General features: G+C 36.5%; 1 protein-coding gene across 1 annotated transcript in view; it reads left to right on the forward strand.

Moving 5' to 3' along the window:
• The window catches only part of SYNE1 (spectrin repeat containing nuclear envelope protein 1), a 354454-nt gene that overhangs the window by 97856 nt on the left and 238220 nt on the right, over positions 1–18378 (forward strand). The window contains exons 12-21 of the mRNA XM_067465989.1: positions 2321–2428; positions 2769–2906; positions 4467–4631; positions 9573–9685; positions 10294–10462; positions 13288–13384; positions 14223–14425; positions 16042–16206; positions 16445–16597; positions 16953–17096. Of these exons, the coding sequence (XP_067322090.1) occupies positions 2321–2428; positions 2769–2906; positions 4467–4631; positions 9573–9685; positions 10294–10462; positions 13288–13384; positions 14223–14425; positions 16042–16206; positions 16445–16597; positions 16953–17096 (1455 nt within the window). The remainder of the gene's footprint in view (positions 1–2320; positions 2429–2768; positions 2907–4466; positions 4632–9572; positions 9686–10293; positions 10463–13287; positions 13385–14222; positions 14426–16041; positions 16207–16444; positions 16598–16952; positions 17097–18378) is intronic.

Genomic DNA, 18378 nt, shown 5'->3' on the forward strand with positions numbered 1-18378 from the left:
CACTTCACTTCGCAGTAGCCAATCCTTTACCTAGCAAGAGCAAATCCAGTGACATCACAGAGGGCCACTTCTAGCAGCAGCCTTTGTAGTACAGACAGACATACACATATACTTTGAGTTTATATATAACTGCTAAGAACGATGCTTTTATGCATGTAATGTTTCCACAGTTTTTCTATTACTCCAGTTCATCAGTTCATCATATTTTATTACTAATAGTTTTTCTATTACTCCAGTTCATCATATTTTAGGTGAGTTTTATACTCATTTTGAGCAGAGTTTTTGAACATATTTTTAAAGGTTTCTTTTGCATTTGCTTACAATTTTCCACTCCAAAAGTAATGGAAAGTAACTAGTAAATAAAATTATAATGATCAGTGTGTTGAGTTGAAATTTTAATGAAGCTAATGCAAGAATCAGTCAAAGAAGGTATGCAAGGACTGCTTGTAGAAAGCTATTTCTGCACCCCCTCTCTTTTGTTGAATTACAATTTATTTGTATTAATCTTGTTTTGTTGCTGCTGCTGTATTAAACTTTCAGACTTCAAAACCAGTGTTTTGTTCAGTTAATTTTTCAGTTGGTTCACAGCATGGCAAAACCATCAACTAACAATAACAAACAAATAACAAATTATAACCCAAACAAACATGATAAAATAATAAATCTGCTTGAAATTTTAGTGAATTCACCAATTCAATTATTCATAAGTTTATATTAAATGAAAGAACATAAGATACAGATATATTCAGGACTCAATCCAATTATTCATTGCTACTAGAGTAGACCCATGTGTTGACTTACCATTTTTTCATTGATTCAGTGGCTCTGCTCAGAACGGATTGCCATAGTTGGATTTATGTCTAACTTGTGTCATATCTTAAACATGAACACTTGACAGTGAGTAATAGATTGAGGGGAAAATAAAACAGTGAAAATTATATATATGAATTCTACTATAGAGCTATAAGCCTCCCACTACATGGCCTTTAATTGTAATACAGTCGCCTTTCTAAAAATTGTGACCAGATATTGGATCCAACTAGCTCTCATTCATTGAGATAATAAGTTCATTATAGATTTTAGTCTGAACGTCAGAAGACCTGAACCTAATAGGGAAACAGGGGTCAGCATCTTTGGAAACTCCTTTAAATGTCAGGCTAACATTCAGTGCAGGTTCATTGAACCACTTACTCTAGGGATATCTACCATTACTATCCATTAATTTGGCACAAGACTATACCTTCCCTCCTCCCTACATGCAAATTACATCCATCAGTGTGACAAATTGGCAAGTATGTGAGTCTAAATGTGTTGTCCTCAACAGCTAACTATAATGTGTGTGGCGGGGGGCACTTCATAGAAGTGGATCAGCACAGATCAAGTAGATGGATCTCCCCTGTCTCCCAAATCTTTCACACTATATCACAACACAGGATATGAGTTACTATATATGGTTGTCCAATTACATAACTGAAAACATTAACTATCATGCTGATATTTTGTGTCAATGTATCTGAAAGTTGCCTTGCATTCCAACCTGGGAGAAAGACGGCATAGTATAAAATACATGCCACTTGTATACATAATATACAAGTGTAACTAGATAGCTTTGATCTTCTTGTCTGGAACGGCATTCCATCTGAGCTATTTAACCTGTAAAACAAGTCTCACACTACACCAGCTGATGGGAAGGAAAGTATCATATGATCAAAATGAACTGTCTTAAGTAGGGTGGACAGTTGTCAGAGGGTAGTAGACCTCACTGGCCCCTTAGGAGATATTTAAGAGCAATTTCTCCCTCCATACATATACTTCCATGACTGTGGATCTCAAAAAACCTCTGTATGCCCACGAGATGATGTTGGGCACATTTTCTGGACCTCCATGCCAACCTAGCCTTTTAAAATACCTGGATTTTAACTTGTTTGCCTCCTCCAAAAATGACCCTACTTTCCTTTATCTGATGGAAATCTCCCACATTCCCTAGAGATTGTTGGGAGCAAGCAAAGGCACCACATTTTTAAAAAATCCTTGGGAAGACCTGTGGCCACCCCACCTCACCCCAAATACTCCTGAGATATATGTGGTCAAAAGGGCACACTTAGCTGACTTCCATTCTACAGTTTGCTTTTAAAAACGCTTTATGAAGTTCTAAGATCCAGATGTCATTGAGGAAAGTGAAACAAACGAACAAAAAAAAAAAAAGATTAACCTGTGCACTTTAAAAGAATTGAAATGCTAATGTTGGATATTTTCTTATATCATTAACTTCTTAAACAAGATGCAATTTTGATTGAGATTTTTTTAATACTTGTCACAGAAAGAAGACAGACTAATGTTAAGAGACTTGAAAGTTTGGGTAGAACAATTTGAACGAGACTTGATCAGGACACAAATAATGGAGACAAGCTTGCAAGAAAAATACCAGGTAATATCACATTTTGTTTTCAAACTAACCTGCCCAGGTACAGCATTCTAGGATATACCAAGGACTTTCAGACCCTTGCCCTGAAACTCACATAATGCAGGAATCCTTTCTAGAGGTAACAAATATTATGAAAGGGGTGTATCATTTATTGTACCTGTATTATATTCCTTGGGGTAATGTAATGTTTCTTGTTTTTCTTCTTATGGGTGAGTATTAGACTTTAATGATGTCTATATCTGTGTTTTTTTCTGGAGTATAAAGGACTAAAATCTTAGTTAAACTAGTAATAGCCTTTCATTCGTAGTTTCCTTCAATACCTCACATCCATGTTTTTCTGCAGTCATTTAAGTATTACAGAATACAATATGAAGTAAAGAGAAAACAGATTGAACTTGGAATCCAATCTTTAAGGAAGGATGGCAAATTGTCACTTGATCAAGCCTTAGTGAAGCAGGCATGGGACAGAGTTACTTCTCGCGTAAGTATACTCAGGAAAATACCTTATGACATTCTGTTTTTAGGACAGTACATCTTGAAAAAGTTGCATGCTGACTTGAAGCTACTGAGAATTTCCTGATTGCAAGAAGCTTTTCCCAGTTTTTCATCACACATTCTCTTGTCACCACATAAGTAACTATTAGGAATTTTCCCCAAAACATTTTCTGTGTCAAAGGATAAGAGAAGTTTCCTGTCAGTGGCTCATTGCTACAGCTAATTATTATAAAGACATAGGTCATGGAAAAGGGTGGGGAAGGAATGGAAAGTGTTGATGGAGCATCATTAATTGCGTCTATAAAATGTGATTATAGAATTGTGCTGGATCAAATATTACAATGGAAAACTGAGAAAGAGAAAGGAATCATGGGATTCATATATAACAAACTAATAGGTAACCAATATAATTTAAAACCCACCCTGTTAGAAGTATAGAATGAAGAAATAAACTGTAATCGGGGAAAAACTTAGAACTGTGGATAAATTTGATCCAACAAACTTAAATGTTTAAAAATCAAAGAACCACTATGGAATATACTGATGAAGTGGTATAGGTCCCCCAAACAAACAGTCCATATTACAAAAAGAACATCTAAAATCTGTCGGCATGAATGTGGGGAAACCGGAACATTTATCCATATGTGATGGGACTGTCCTAAGGTACAAGAATTCTATAGAAAAATAAAGGGGGAAATCAAGGATTTATTAGAGAAAAAATAGGGTTGAATAAGAAAAAGTTTTTTACCCTAAAGCTAGAAGGGAAAAGCAGCAATAAAGACTGGGGTGAGACCACCAAATATATGTTAACTACAGCCCAAGCCATGGTCGCCCTGGGATGGAAAAAAACCCCATAAAATGGGATATACAAAAATGATATGAATATTTAGCAGACTGTATGAATCAAGATTACATCATGGATAGGAAAAATAAATATACCAGTGGATACCCCAGGAGGAAATGGGAAGGGAAATATGGAAAACATATAGCCAAGGTTAAGGGCAACAGATAATCTAAGAAATTAAATCACACTATCCTTACAATCCAACAAATAGAATGAATGATAAAGGAAATGTATGACTGTTCCCAGAAGGAAGGGGGTGAACAGAAGAGCGAGGAGGAAAATAGTGGAAAAGGAATGGAAACAAGTAGGGACAAGGATAATTACATATGACATTTTAAATCTCTTTTTTTGTTAAATTGTTAAAATGTATGTTCCGTAAAAGTCACCTATGTTATCTTCTAAACTTCCTCATGAGGAAAACTGGTTATGTTATACTCTACATGTTTGTCCTCCCTCCACCCCCCCCCCCTCCCCCAAAAGAAATAATTGTGTTGGAGGACCAAAAATGACTAGAGAACAGTTCCCTCATGTAATATAAATAGCATTAGTAGTCTTATTTATTTCCATAGTTTCTCCAATTTTGCAGAGATCCTGGGTTTCCAACCCCTTTAAAAGTTGGGAGCAATTTTATTTGTGTTAGTGAAACATTTAATGCTGTACTTATCCATGATATTAATGATCTTTCTATTTGCTGCTTTTCAGCTATTTGAATGGCATCTGCATCTTGATAAATCTCTCCCTGCTCCTCTAGGCACTATTGGTGCCTGGCTTTATAGAGCAGAGACTTCTCTGAGAGAAGAAATCATCATCCAACAAGCTCATGAGGAAACAGCAAATGCCATACACAGAAAATTAGAACAGCATAAGGTTTGTATGTAGTTTAGCTTTTCAAAATATGAATATTCAAACTCCTCTAATATAGCATGGTGTGAAATATGTTTCTTTTAAGGCTGTAAATAAAGAAGGTTGAGATATGATACTGTAAGTCACAGTTGAAAGAAAGCACTGGTATTTGTATTGTTGTTTGCTAGAAGGCAGTGTTGATTTATGATCTTCACGAGACCCCTTTTTTCCTCACATATTGCAGACTCAAAAGTGCAACTTTTTAATTGTGTTAGTTCGGGCTTTTCCATTCCTTATACTTTCCCATACCTCTTTCCCCTGAGTGTATTACATGTTCCATGTAATATGTTTTATATATGGAATGACTAGATGATTCAATGAGTTCTTTAGCTAACTTGTGTTTGCAATACGATCTCTAGTGCTTGTTCCTTTTCTGAATCCAGGTTGGGCACGTGACATTTCTTGCTTCTTACATAGTGTGGTAAACCTTGAGCATTACCTTGATTTTAAAGTGGATATAAATGATTTTAGTGTTTGTGTATATTTATGGTTTTATGTCTCGGCATTGAATGTTTGCCGTATATATGTTGTGCTCCACCCTTAGTCCCCTGCGAGGTGAGAAGGGCAAAATATAAAGGTTTCAAATAAATAAATAAAATAAATTACCTTCCTTACATGGGAGATTAGACAGTTCACCAATTTGATAAAAGGTAAAGGTAAAGGTTTCCCCTGACATTAAGTCTAGTCATGTCTGACTCTACTACACAAACACACACATATTCAGTCTTTAATATTGCAGACTCTTACATAATCTTTGTAGTGAGCTTTTTATGGTGTGATTCCAATTGCTTATTCTAAATCATTACTTTAGTCATATGGTTGCTGATGACACAATAAATAAATAAATAAATTACTTTAGTCCTTTTATTTACCACATAGAAAGAAGAATGCAGTCATAGAGTTTAAATATATCTTCTTTATTAGAACACAAGCCAATATTTTGTTTATTTTGTGTTTTGGGGTAAGTGGTGGATTGGAAATTTTATTTTTGGATGCCAAGTTTAATGAGTCCCTCTTAATATCAGATTAATCTGATCTGGTGGATATATCTTCCAAACTAATACACTGTAACACATTACCTTTCAAAATTGTCAACATTTTGAAAAAGTACTTTTTCATCACAACTGGAATTTTAATTATGCAATTTAATTTGTTCACTGGGGTATGTGAAGATGTATGGTGTATTCTATTCATGCACTTCTATGTGCAGTAATGTAGAACACAATGGTATATTGCTTGCTTATCATGAGTGAATTCTGGAAGGTAGAGGCAGAAGGAGAGAAATGACATTTTTTAAAAGAATCTTCACACTTATAAATTACACTGGAAATGGCTATCCCTGCAGATCTGATTATACAACTCTGATAGTTGGAATGTCTAAAAGTTAATTATAACAGACTAAATGTTGTAGCCCCATTGTGCATTGTCATGGAAAGTGTGTTTCAAGAGCTACTGTCTTGTGAAACCTAAGTTCAGAGGAACATACAATTTAAGGAAAGTAATTTCAAAGGTCTCATTTATTTTTAAGTTGCATTAATGAAAATGAATTTGTTATCTCAGATAAGCTGGTATGTCTTTCTCCATATAACAATGTGTACTTAATGTGACTGAAGTGAGAGCGCTGTTATCACATTCTTCATTACTCTCTGGTTCATTAGTCAGCAATTTAAAAAACAACTCGGGAGGATGCCTATGTGCCATAATGTGCATTATCTCAAGATGTGAACTTAACAGATTACACACTTATTAAATAGGTTGGCCATGCTATCCTGGTTACCAGGCGTGCATCTGAGCAGGCTGAAGTCTGAGTTTTAGCCAAAGTTTCATCACCCTTTGGAAATATTTTGGTGATCCCCCAGGGCAAGGTGGACAGAATAGGAACTTAAACTGGATCAAAACCATGGTTTTTTATTTGTACTTTGATATCACAGATGGTTTTTCTTTAAAAACCTCAGTGTCTTTTTTGGTTTTATTTATTTCGTGTCGAAAGCATTGTATAAATAGATATGTTTAAAACTGATAAAATAAAGGGATCACAAGCTGCTAAATAGATCTACACCAAAAACAGGCAACAGTGACTGCATTGTGTGTAGCTTTAAACAGTTCTTCCACTGTGCATAAGGCAGGGCGTTGTGGGCAAGCATACATATGCTGAGTTGTTTGTTCTGCTCCTCAGTCACACAAGGTGGATGATTCTTCAAAGTAATGCCATCTTGCCAGACTGTTTTTTGATCTGCCAGCTTCCCTTCTGAGTCTGTTCAGGGACTTCCAAGTTGCCCATTCTTGGTTTGCCCCTGGAGGAAGACCCTTGTGGGGGGCTATCCAGTTGGAATTGCCTGATTTAGCTGCCCACAGCAATATTTTTGCTGTTGCTGGAGGAACATTTAGAGGAGTGGTGGTTCTTATAAAACTTTTTTGTGGTTTAAGTACTGGGAAGAGGCTGATAGCCACACAGTGGGTGACTTTCATGGTGTTCCATCTTATTTCTCTAATAATTGGCAGAAATTTCCCGTCACACATCGGGGTGGGGCCAATGCCAGCTATCAACAGGTGTAGGTTTAAGGCATCCCGTGATTATCCTACATCTCTCATGAAGTGCTATATTCACCTGCTTCGTGTGGGCAGATTTATGCCAGATGGGTGAATTTTTTGATTAATTTTGTGTGAAAAACTGAAAATAAGAAATATGGGAAGATGGAAGTGGGGTTGAGTGATTTGAATGTCATCTTTTAGTTATAAGGCCTATTATAGTAGAGGCTGGAGGAGTACTATGGTAATCAATTATTCCTAACAGGGGATCGATTAGTCCATTGCTGCCTGGCCATGCCCTTGGGGAGTTTTTTGCCAGCTGCCATTAGGGATTCTTTACTATTCTTTACAGCACTTCACATTTGCATAAACAATGTTGCCCTGGCATCTGCTGCAGTCCATATTGATAGAATTTAGACTTCTGAGGGACTTTTAAAATGTGTAGTATATCCTTAGATACAACCTCCAATAGGGGTGTGAATTTTGATGCCATTGTGGCCTCAAGTAGGCTTCAACTGCATAATAGGGTCATTGTAGAAGGGCCCCCCATAGTAGACCAAATGAAATCAGTAGGACTTGCTGTGACGTGTAGTACTTTATGACTGCGACAGTGAAATTTCACAAACATTTATTAAACACTAGCTGTCCCCTGCCATGCTTTGCTGTGGCCCAGTCTGTGTATATGTGTTTTGTGTGTGTATATGTGTGTGTGTATTTATGTATATGTGTATATATGTGATTTTACACATGCATTGTAATGTATATATTTTTTGGCTTTTAAGTCTTCTTTGCTGTGTTTTTTAGTGTTTTTATGAGTGATGGTCACTTGTTGGCCTGATAGGTGCCTTGTGTCCAAATTTGGTGTCAATTCATCCAGTGGTTTTTCAGTTATGTTAGTCCCACAAACTAACATTACTTTTTATTTATATAGATTTATTTAATTTAACATTTTATTTATTTATTTATTTATTTATTTACTGCATTTGTTGACCGCCGTTCTCAGCCCTAGGGCGACTCACGGCGGTGTACAACATATAAAAAACAGTTTACAATAAGGCAATATCACAACAAAATATCAACATAACTATCAATAATACAAATTACACTAAATCATCCGCGCCGTCTCATCGTAGAATCATAAACCAATCTCGTTATCCATTTGCACTCATCTTTACATTTAGTTTCATTTGTTGTACCCCAACCATGTTGTAATTCAACAGTTCAGAATTTACATCTTAGTTTTTAAAGGTCATGTATGTAGTAGATTTTTAAAATTGAGCCCCGTATAAATAAGATAATGATAAGATAATAATACCATATAATTCATATTTTTAATATTTAACTATATCCAATAATAGAATGACAATTGACAAAAGAAAATGAATATTCAAACAGTATTGTTGTCTTATCAGCTATATTTATATACATATTTGCTCAGCACTCAAAGGAAGAAAAAAACAGTATTTGAACATGATTTAGTCACAGATGAAAAACATTTTTTTCTATTTGTTAATTAGTTCAACCTGTGCTAACTAAACACATTAAGCAAGAACTATGCATAAGATGTGACTAAATCCTCAGTTTGACAACCTTCCAAGAACATAATGTGTTGTTGTTGTAGCTTCCTCTTGAGTGACTATTAGTTATCATTAATTAACCTCTAAGCCTTGGAAAATGCCATGGCTTAGATGCTACAGAGAAGAATTGTTATTAAGCTGAGTCTGGGTTGAATCTTCCAACCATTAGGTTAGAGAAATTGCAGTTGCTTCTGTACAGAGCACAAAATACGATCACTGCTCGTTTTCACTCTCTGTGTCAGAGTTCATTATGTATTGAACACGGAGTGATCGGAATGGGCACATTTCAAAGGTATGTGTATGAAGGGAAATTAGTCCAGGTGAATGTTTAAATATACAGTTAAGTGGGTAGGAGTGGGAAATTACAGGTGTAAAATGTTATCAGCTGTCATCTGTTGTTTTTCTCTCTCAGCAAATGATGATTTTGATAGATACATAGATAGATAGATAGATCAATAGAGAGATGGATTTAACAACAGACAGGCAGAAAGACAGAAAGATAAACAGACAGCTCATGCAATATCTTTTGAGAACATATTAGGCAGTACCCACCATATTACTGTTTTTAAAACATGACAGAGTTGTTAGGGAGAGCTTTAGCAGAAGGCACTTTGGTTTTCTAGAGGCTCGTGCTGCTGTAAGTTCTTTACCTCGCATAAAAATGTGGCAGCATGTTCAAACGCTTGCATTGAGTCATCAGTACAGCTTTAAAATCTATACTTATCAAAATTGCCTGTTGTGAACCTTTTTTTCCCTTCGTTCTTTTTTTAAAAAAACCTCACAACGGTATCCAAATTAGGATGTGCTTAAAAATATAGATGGCTTCAAGAAGACATTCCAGGAAATCCACAGAGCTCAATCTGTCAATGGAGTCCCTGTTCCAACAGAGCAGTTAGATGATATGGCAGAGAGGTAAGTCTGATTTCATTTTTAATGCTGCAGTGATGAAAGAACCTGTTTGTTTTACAGTGTGCCCCCCCCCCCCTCCAGTTAAAAAACAGTATCTTTTAGGTTTCTAGTGGGCTTCAAATAACTATGGAAACAGCTACTGTTTCATGATGTAAGTACCTCATAGTAATAGATTACTGGCGTTATTGAAAAAGCATGAAATTGAATAAGCTGTGGATCTGAGGTTTAAAATAAAGACTGGTAGCTTGTTGCCGTTTACCACTGAGGAAAATCTTATATAACACCTTTTGGAATGCTAATGCCTGTGGGAGAAATGAGAAGTGGATCTTTTGTTATTCTAAAGAGTTTAGGATACCAATTGACATAGATTCATAGCAAAGTAAGCCTGAATTTAAAAATATTTACTTTTGTCTAAATATGTTTAGCCCTGAGCAGTAAGTCAGACATTTTCTCATTTTATAATTAGGGTAATTAGCTATTAATTAGCAAGCTACAAAACAGTCATATTGCAAAATTAGATGGGCTTTCAGGCTTTGCATTTACAACATGAAAACATAATTTTATTCTTATTTAATGCTTCATTGTATAACTGGAATGTGATTTGTTCCTAGGTTCAATTTTGTTGCCTCTACAGCTGAACTCCATCTGTTGAAAATGGAGTTCTTAGAACTGAAATACCGTCTGCTATCTCTTTTGGTCTTTGCGGAATCAAAATTAAAATCATGGATTATCAAATATGGAAGGAGAGAATCTGTGGAGCTGCTTCTTCAAAACTATATGGTGAGTTTATCCTAGTTTAGTTTTGAATGGAGATAATGTTTCTTGTCCTATATAACATTTTTATAAAAGAGAGAGAGAGAAAAGAAAATAGATAAGAAAAAAAATCACCCAGATCTTGGTTAATATCTTTAACACAGAAAATAATTAGAGAGAGCATGGTGGGAGTGATGGCTCCTACATCATGGTGACTAAAGGCACATGTGGTCACATGGTTCATATCTTTTTAATCTAAGTAAGAGATGCTGAATTGTGGAATATACTATTAGCATATATTCTCCTTTAACTTCGATTTTCTCTTCTGAAGATGAACCAGCTGAGAAGAGCCTCAGTTTTCTTAATAATATGTTTAGCATGTACTGTAGTTCCCATTACACTTAGAGAATGGACTGTTGTTTTATGGTTAAACACATACCTTTGCATACTGAAGGTCCTCAGTTCAGTTCCTAGCATAATGTGTATTAATATATACCATACCCTTTGGAAAATATTAATTAAAAGAAATATTCAAAACAAAATATCTACAATGTGCCAATAATTTTAAGTTAGATGAACCAATGAGATGTAGAGCCACTGCATTTGGTCAGGGCCAGGACAGGACATTTTGCTTTCAGGGGCCAAATGGTGCCTACTGTTTTATTGACAGAAGCCAACTGGATTGGCAATTGAATCTTATGTCTGCTGCCAGTGGGACAGGTCCTTCTTCCCATTTTAAGATGGTAGACTAATGTAGGGGTGCTGATCTGGCTCTGTCTGTGTGTCACACACACAGATCTGTTCCCAAGAGAAAAGAGTAGACAAGGTGCTGCAGAGTAAACAAACCTCCAAGCAAACAAATTAGGTTAAGAGGGTTACTTTGAATGTGATTTCTTGCTTCTTGGCAGGGGTTTGACTGGATAGCCCATGAGGTCTCTTCCAGCTTTATTATTCTATGAAAGCAGGGAAATAAGGAAATTAATGTAAATGAGTTGATGAAAAATAGTTTGTTTATTAAAGGAGTCTAGTACTGTTTTGGTTGTCCCCAGAATTATATAGTATTATAAAAATTTTGTCATTAGTTATTAGGACCTGGTGGAATACCTGTTTACCTGTTGCCTTTTAATGCCTCACGACCATTTAATAAGGCCTTCAGGACAATAAATAATGTATGTATTTTACAGTAAAATAAACTGCAGTAAGCATTTATACTTGTATAAAGAAATTCAATGTTATTAGCTGGCATGTCTTTTCTAGATTTATCAATATTTTGTATTGTAAGTGAAAAGAATAAAAAAAGTATGTGAACTGTGAACTTCAATTTAAGTTCAGAATCTTGATATTATAGGCAATAGGATCAATACGTTTATCATATGTTAAAATATAAGGGAAACAAAATGGCTGAGAAAGCCTTTTTGGCCATTTGCAAGTTGACAAAGATTCATTTCACACTTTTAAAAAAGCCTTTTATAAAACAGTAGTTAATGTGTACCAGAATCATTGCAATGCCTTTGGCAGCTAAAAGACATTTTTCATTTCAAAATCAGATAAGGTTGCTTATTGTGGTAATATGGTTCTTCCCAAGTTGAAACATGTCTATGTACAGAAATGAATGATGAAGGACTCCATAAATCTTATAATGTTCACAAAATGTATTCTCCCAGAAGTAATAGTTGCCTCTAGTGATTTTGCCCAGTACTCTGCAGAAAAAAAAAGAAGACATTTGTTTCCTTATTGTAACTGATATGCATTTAGATAAACAGAAATTATTGATCTGAATGATGTGGAAGCCATGTTTATTTTCACTTTAACCTGAGTCAACCTGGTTTGGCAGAACACAAGGGTATGCAAAATGTGTGTCTTCAATTATCCCTTCTCCCTACCAATCTTAACTACACATATCTAAAGTATCTTTGCTTTTCAGTACCAAAACAACAATTGCTGCTGTTGTTTATTTTGCATTTATTCATTTAGAAGGGTAATGATTTTATCCACTGCACAACAGGTATGCTTTGCTTAGCAACAAAATTGAAAAGCAGAGCTTTACACAAGCATAACTGACTAATGTAGCCAATATGTTGCTGCAGAGCTGTATATCTCTAACCTTTTTTTGCCTAATATTCTGTTTCCAGGATATTCTGATTTCTGGGAAGCATAGCTACTTTAGGTGTTAATTCTACACAGCATCAGATAGTACTGGTTGTGCCTGTTGAAGTTTGTCAGCTCTCTGTTCAGTGTGTGCAAAAATCCTGGTTCAGTTATAGTAGTAAAAACAAGTAAGCTTATGGTACAATTGGATTATCTGATGCATCTTATTCCAAACATACTTGCATTCTGGAAACCAAGGTCATAGGATCATACTATCTTTCTACCTGAAAGGAACCATTTTAAGCTCCCATAATTTCAGTGAGATATGTTTGCTAATTTTTTGATGGATTGTGTTGGTGTCCAATGAATGCTATACTTGGCATCGAGAAATTGTAGAACGTGTCTTGCATATAGGTTTGATCCATAATCCTTACTGCCATCTAAAATATTGGAGAGCTACCACTAGGCAGCACAGACAATACTGAACCAGATGAAATAGTTATTGTGTTACCAGATCGCCTTATATGCTCATTCAGCCCGACTGTATGGCATCCCATTCCGTACTTAATGTTAACTGGAGCTTAGAGTTTGTGGGAACCTTTCCTTCTCATTTTGTAGTTTGAAGATCATGAAAAGATTGTTACTTTGAGAGAAATTGGTAAATAAATTGATAGAGAAAGAAAAATAAATAATCTGTCAGTATTATGGTTGGTTTCCCAGAATCAGTGCTGTTGAAAGCCATTTTGAATTTCTTTTTATTCCAGTCTGTTATCGAGAATAACAAATTTTTTGAGCAGTATGAAGTTACATATCAAATCCTGAAAAAGGCAGCTGACATGTATGCAAAAGCGAATGGCTCACGTAAGTAGCAGTGTAGTCGTCCAGTTTCATTTTTAAATTCTGTTGGATTCAATTTTTGCAGTGTGACCAAGCCATGTTGTTGCTAAGCAATCTAGAAAATGACAAAATTAGAGTCCAAGTGTGTTGAGTTGGAGGGGCATAGGCAACTTGATGAACATAGGATAGAGCTTGGTAGCACAGTAAGCAGTCTGTGTTTTTGCAGCATGTTGCATTAAAGCATATAAAAGCAAATATTCTCTAGCAATGAGAGAGTGGTCCCATGGCAACAACATTTGTCATTCTCAAACAGAATCACAACATTTAGCTTTAAGAGTGTTGCCTTCAACATGGATGCACATATACTTGAAACATGCATGTGATCTGCACTTCTAAATCAAAACTGTAATGCAAGCTTCCTGTTTTCTTTATTTTATGTTCATATTCCTGTATTATGTTATTGTAGCCATATATGCTATTGGGTAATAATTGTGTTTGCTATTATATCCATGTCCATATATTGTTTTCATATATCCCGCTGTAAAATCTTAAGTCTAAATACTGCCATTAGGATATCCTTATATATCTTATTCATTTGTGAAATTACATTATTTCTAATCATATGGGATTTTTTTCCCCTTCTGGACATTAAAACTGAATTGTTGGGGAATTTCTGGCAGTTTCATGACGGCTGTGCACATACACACTTTTCAATAACATTGGATATGTTTTAGTCAAACAAAAAGTTTAAAATGAAGTCATTTAACCAGTTAATTGATTGATAGCTGGTGTTATTACTGTTTCTAGATTGGCATGGTCAATTTGTTGGGTTAAAAACTTAAAAGTCTGTACTGTTTTTTAGCGGAGGAAATAGAGAGTGTTGCAAGATTCATGAGTGAGACAACCACACAGTGGAGGCACTTGTCTGTTGAGGTGAGAAGTGTGAAGAGCATGTTAGAAGAAGTAATTTCTAACTGGGATCGATATAGCAGTACAGTGGCCAGTTTGCAGGCCTGGCTGGAAGATGCGGAAAAAATGCTGAATCAAGCTGAACATGCCAAAAAGGTAAGGATCAATTTTGAAAAAAAAAAAGCAATTCTTTAACAAAGACAACAATTCAGTTAACAGTATGCGCAGCAGCATTGGATACACAGTCTGCATATAACTTTTCCCCAAATAAATAGACAATTTATTTATTTAGTTTATTTATATACCATCTTTCTCATCCCTGAGGGACTCAATGCGGTTTACAACATATTAACAGCAAGCACTCAATGCCAAAAGTAAATAAAATCACAACAGCTAAACACTAACATATAACTATAAATTAAAATAATTAAAACTATTAAACATAGGCATATACAACACGTAAACACTAAGACAAAGCATAAAAAACATCCTAATATAAATATTAAAATCACATGAACCAATTGCACCAAGATGGAGTTGCTGGACACTGAGGGTGCATCTACACAGTGGAAATAATCCCATTTGAGATCACTTTAACTGCCATGGTTCAGTGTTGTGGAATCCTAGAAGCTGGAGTTTGGTAAGGCAGCAGCACTCTTTGGCAAGGAAATATGCATGGTCCAACTTATTGGGCCAGGGACTTTGCAGCACGGGGCATCCATTACCATTATGGCCGAAAGGGGCTTCTTCCTCCCAGAAGCCCCTTGGGTGGTGGGGAAGTTTCCCGCCATGCGGATGGCTGGCCAATCAGGGGAAGGATCCGCCCCACCGCCAGATTGGCCAGAGCTGTGCTCTCCCTCCACCCGGGAAACCTACTTAATGCTTCCCTGGCAGCTACTGGGCCTGCTTCAGCTGATCCATCCCACCCACCCTGTATGTTGGTTATGTTTTTTGGTTCTTGTTAGTTGGTTCTTGTTAGCAAGTCACAACTCCCTTGGTTGGTGTGTGACATAGGTCCTGGATCTGGCTTGTTTATCCTCCCCCAGCGGAAGGCGGGGGGGGGGGGAGAATGTCCGGTTGCTCCCAGGGGTGTCGTGTTAACATTGGCCTGGTATTTTGTCACAGCACCCTGGCATGTAAAGCGGTATCGGATAGCAGCGAGCTGCCCGATTCTGATCCAGGACCCATGCATGGCTGCCAATCCTTGTTCCTGTAATCAATAAACAACTTGTGGCCATTTTGATCCCAACCCTGTGTGAGTGTCTTCTTGGGTTTGGCCTGGCAGAAGGTGCATCACCCATGCACCTTGTAAAACTATGATTCCCAGGATTCCACAACATTGAGCTGTTAACATTAAAGTGGTGTCAAACGGCACTAATTCTATGGTGTAGATAAACCTTCAGTTCTGGGTTAAGCAGAGTGTCATAACTTTAATACACCAAATGCTAGCCAATACAATAAAAAATAACATAAAATTGTCCCCCTTAGCAGCCAGCACAAAGGAAAGCAGAGTGATGATATCAGGTTCACTGGTTTCCACATTCCCTCCCCAGAATCTATATTAAAACTTTGATAACATAATGAAATCAGAGGCCCTATGGAATCTTGGTATTTGTAGTTTGGGAATGGTTTTTAGAATTCTCAGCCACAGAACTCCTCTAATGTTTCACTAAATTAAAAACCCCAGGATGCCGTAGGATGCATGGTGCCTTAATGCAGTATAATATATTCATGTTTACATCATACTAGCAATGCTGTTGTGTTCTTCCTAGGATTTTTTCCGGCATTTACCACAGTGGATACAACAGCATACCACAATGAATGATGCTGGTAATTTTCTAATTGAAACTTGTGATGAGACTATTTCCAGAGATTTAAAACAGCAGCTGCTGCTACTGAATGGACGGTGGAGAGAGCTATTTATGCAAGTTAAACAGGTACATCTTTAGTGTTTTTAAACCCAGAGTTCTTAATCATTGATGCACAGCAAGAAATATAGGATTATCTTCTTAAATCTTTTTAATATTTTCTTAAATATGTTTATGCTTTCAGCATATTTTCATTCCAATAATGCAAACACATATCTCTTAGAAATAAATTACAAATTCTCATTAAATTAATTTTAAATATTTACTCCTGAAATCTTTAGTGTTCTCTATTTTCTCTACTTCATAGTATGCTCGGGCTGATGAATTTGACAGAACAAGAAAAGAATATTCAGATGGTGTTACAATGCTGACCACATTCATGGATGAAGCCAGGAGGAAAATCCATATCCCATTAGAAGTGTCCTTCCTTAATGTAAAGATGTTTGTCCAAGAAATGGAGGCAAGTTTAATTCCTTTCTATAAAAAAAAAGAACATTCTCTGTAAATTTAACCGCGTAACATTCTTGGTAAGTTTCAGTGTAATGACTAACAGCAGTACTGAAATATTATTTGTTATGTTGTGTATTTCTCTGCCCTCCCAAGTGTACTGGAAGGACACAGTTTTGACAATATTTTCCAATAAGGAGTATTCCAGCTTACCTAAAGTATACACTTTTGTCTGAAATATTTACATATTGGATGTAATGTGATATGCTAATTATGCAAGTGATGCTTTGGCCTTAGTTTGCATAGCCAATAAATGAACATATCTATGCTATGGATAGTTGTTGCTGAACTTTTTTTTTTTTTTGCAGGATATTAAACAAAAAGTGCCTGTTATGGAATCTCAGTACAAAATGATTACAAGGACAGCACAGCTTATCACCAAAGAAATTCCCCAAGAGGAAATCAATGAAATGCTTGCAACAATGTCAGGAATCAAAGGGCAGCTCAACAAGGTAGTCAGATTTCTTTCTTCATAAATGAATGACCATTAAAGTTATCCCCCCCCCCAAAAGGACCGCAGAATCCATGACCTACAGCAGGGTTGGACATGTGTATCACATGGACCTTTTGTAGTCCAAGGGACTCTTCATGGGTCAGATTGTTCACCAATATATTTTGTGTTCAATATATTGTTCCTAAATGCCATTTGGGGTGAGGGACAATTTTGCCACATTTTTGGATAACTAGACCCAGGATAAGGATTTACCTTTTCGGAAACAAAACATGAAGAGGGAATGGCTCTTCTTTGATATCTTTTGTTTACAAAAGCTTAAAATGACCCAAGGATGCTAAAAAATAGCAAAATTGCCCTCACATAGGGGGAAAGTTGCATTTTTTTAGGAGTATGTTTTTAGGGGCGTGGCCCACCAAATTTTTCAAAGGGTTAATGAGATGGCTAGCCTCTCATTGTAACCCACCCCTGGCTTACAGTCAAAATGTGACCTAAAATAAACGTGTGTTCATAGGGACCCTGATGCTCAATGCTGATTATTGTTGTTGAGAATAGTGGGAAGCTAAAGGTTCCTCTACAGCAGGCATCCCCAAACTGCAGCCCTCCAGCTGTTTGGGCCTTCAACTCCCAGAATTCCTGGCAATTGAACAAGTTTGTTAGGGCTTCTGGGAGTTGGAGGCCAAAACAGCTGGAGGGTTGCAGTTTGAGGATGCCTGCTCTACAGCACCAGTGACCCTGAAACAGCTGGCATGGTTGCTTGTGTATTCCTTACAACCATCGCTGAAACCACAGAGTTCACTGCTGTCCCTGGGTGGGGTAGAAGGTTTTAAACCCAGTGTCACATATCTCATGAAATCTCATAAAAAGAGCATGAAGAAGAATCAGAACAGTAAACAAAAGATAATAAAGGGGGGGGGGGTATGAAATATTTGCAGAGTGCTGACAGAAATTAAAAGCTAGTGAAATAAAGGTTAGAGTATGATACAAAGAAAGTGTCACAAGAAGAACTGGGCAAAATGAGCATGGAAGGCTGGAACAGAGAAAGCATGGGAAAGAAACTGAGGAGGAGGAAACTGAAGCTGAATATAGGACAGAAGAAGAATATCTCACCCACACAAATGTTCTAATAATACTGAATGACGATATACTGAAGTGACTGTGCAAGTGAATAACAGCATATAGAACAGGCTACTAATTTTACATTAAGGTTGGTGGTAGCTGTGGCCTGAATAAGTATGCATATTCACAGCTATTTAAGTTTATAAAATAGCACGTTAATTCTG

The sequence above is a fragment of the Anolis sagrei genome, chromosome 1, assembly GCF_037176765.1.
Source record: "Anolis sagrei isolate rAnoSag1 chromosome 1, rAnoSag1.mat, whole genome shotgun sequence".
NCBI lineage: Eukaryota > Metazoa > Chordata > Lepidosauria > Squamata > Dactyloidae > Anolis > Anolis sagrei.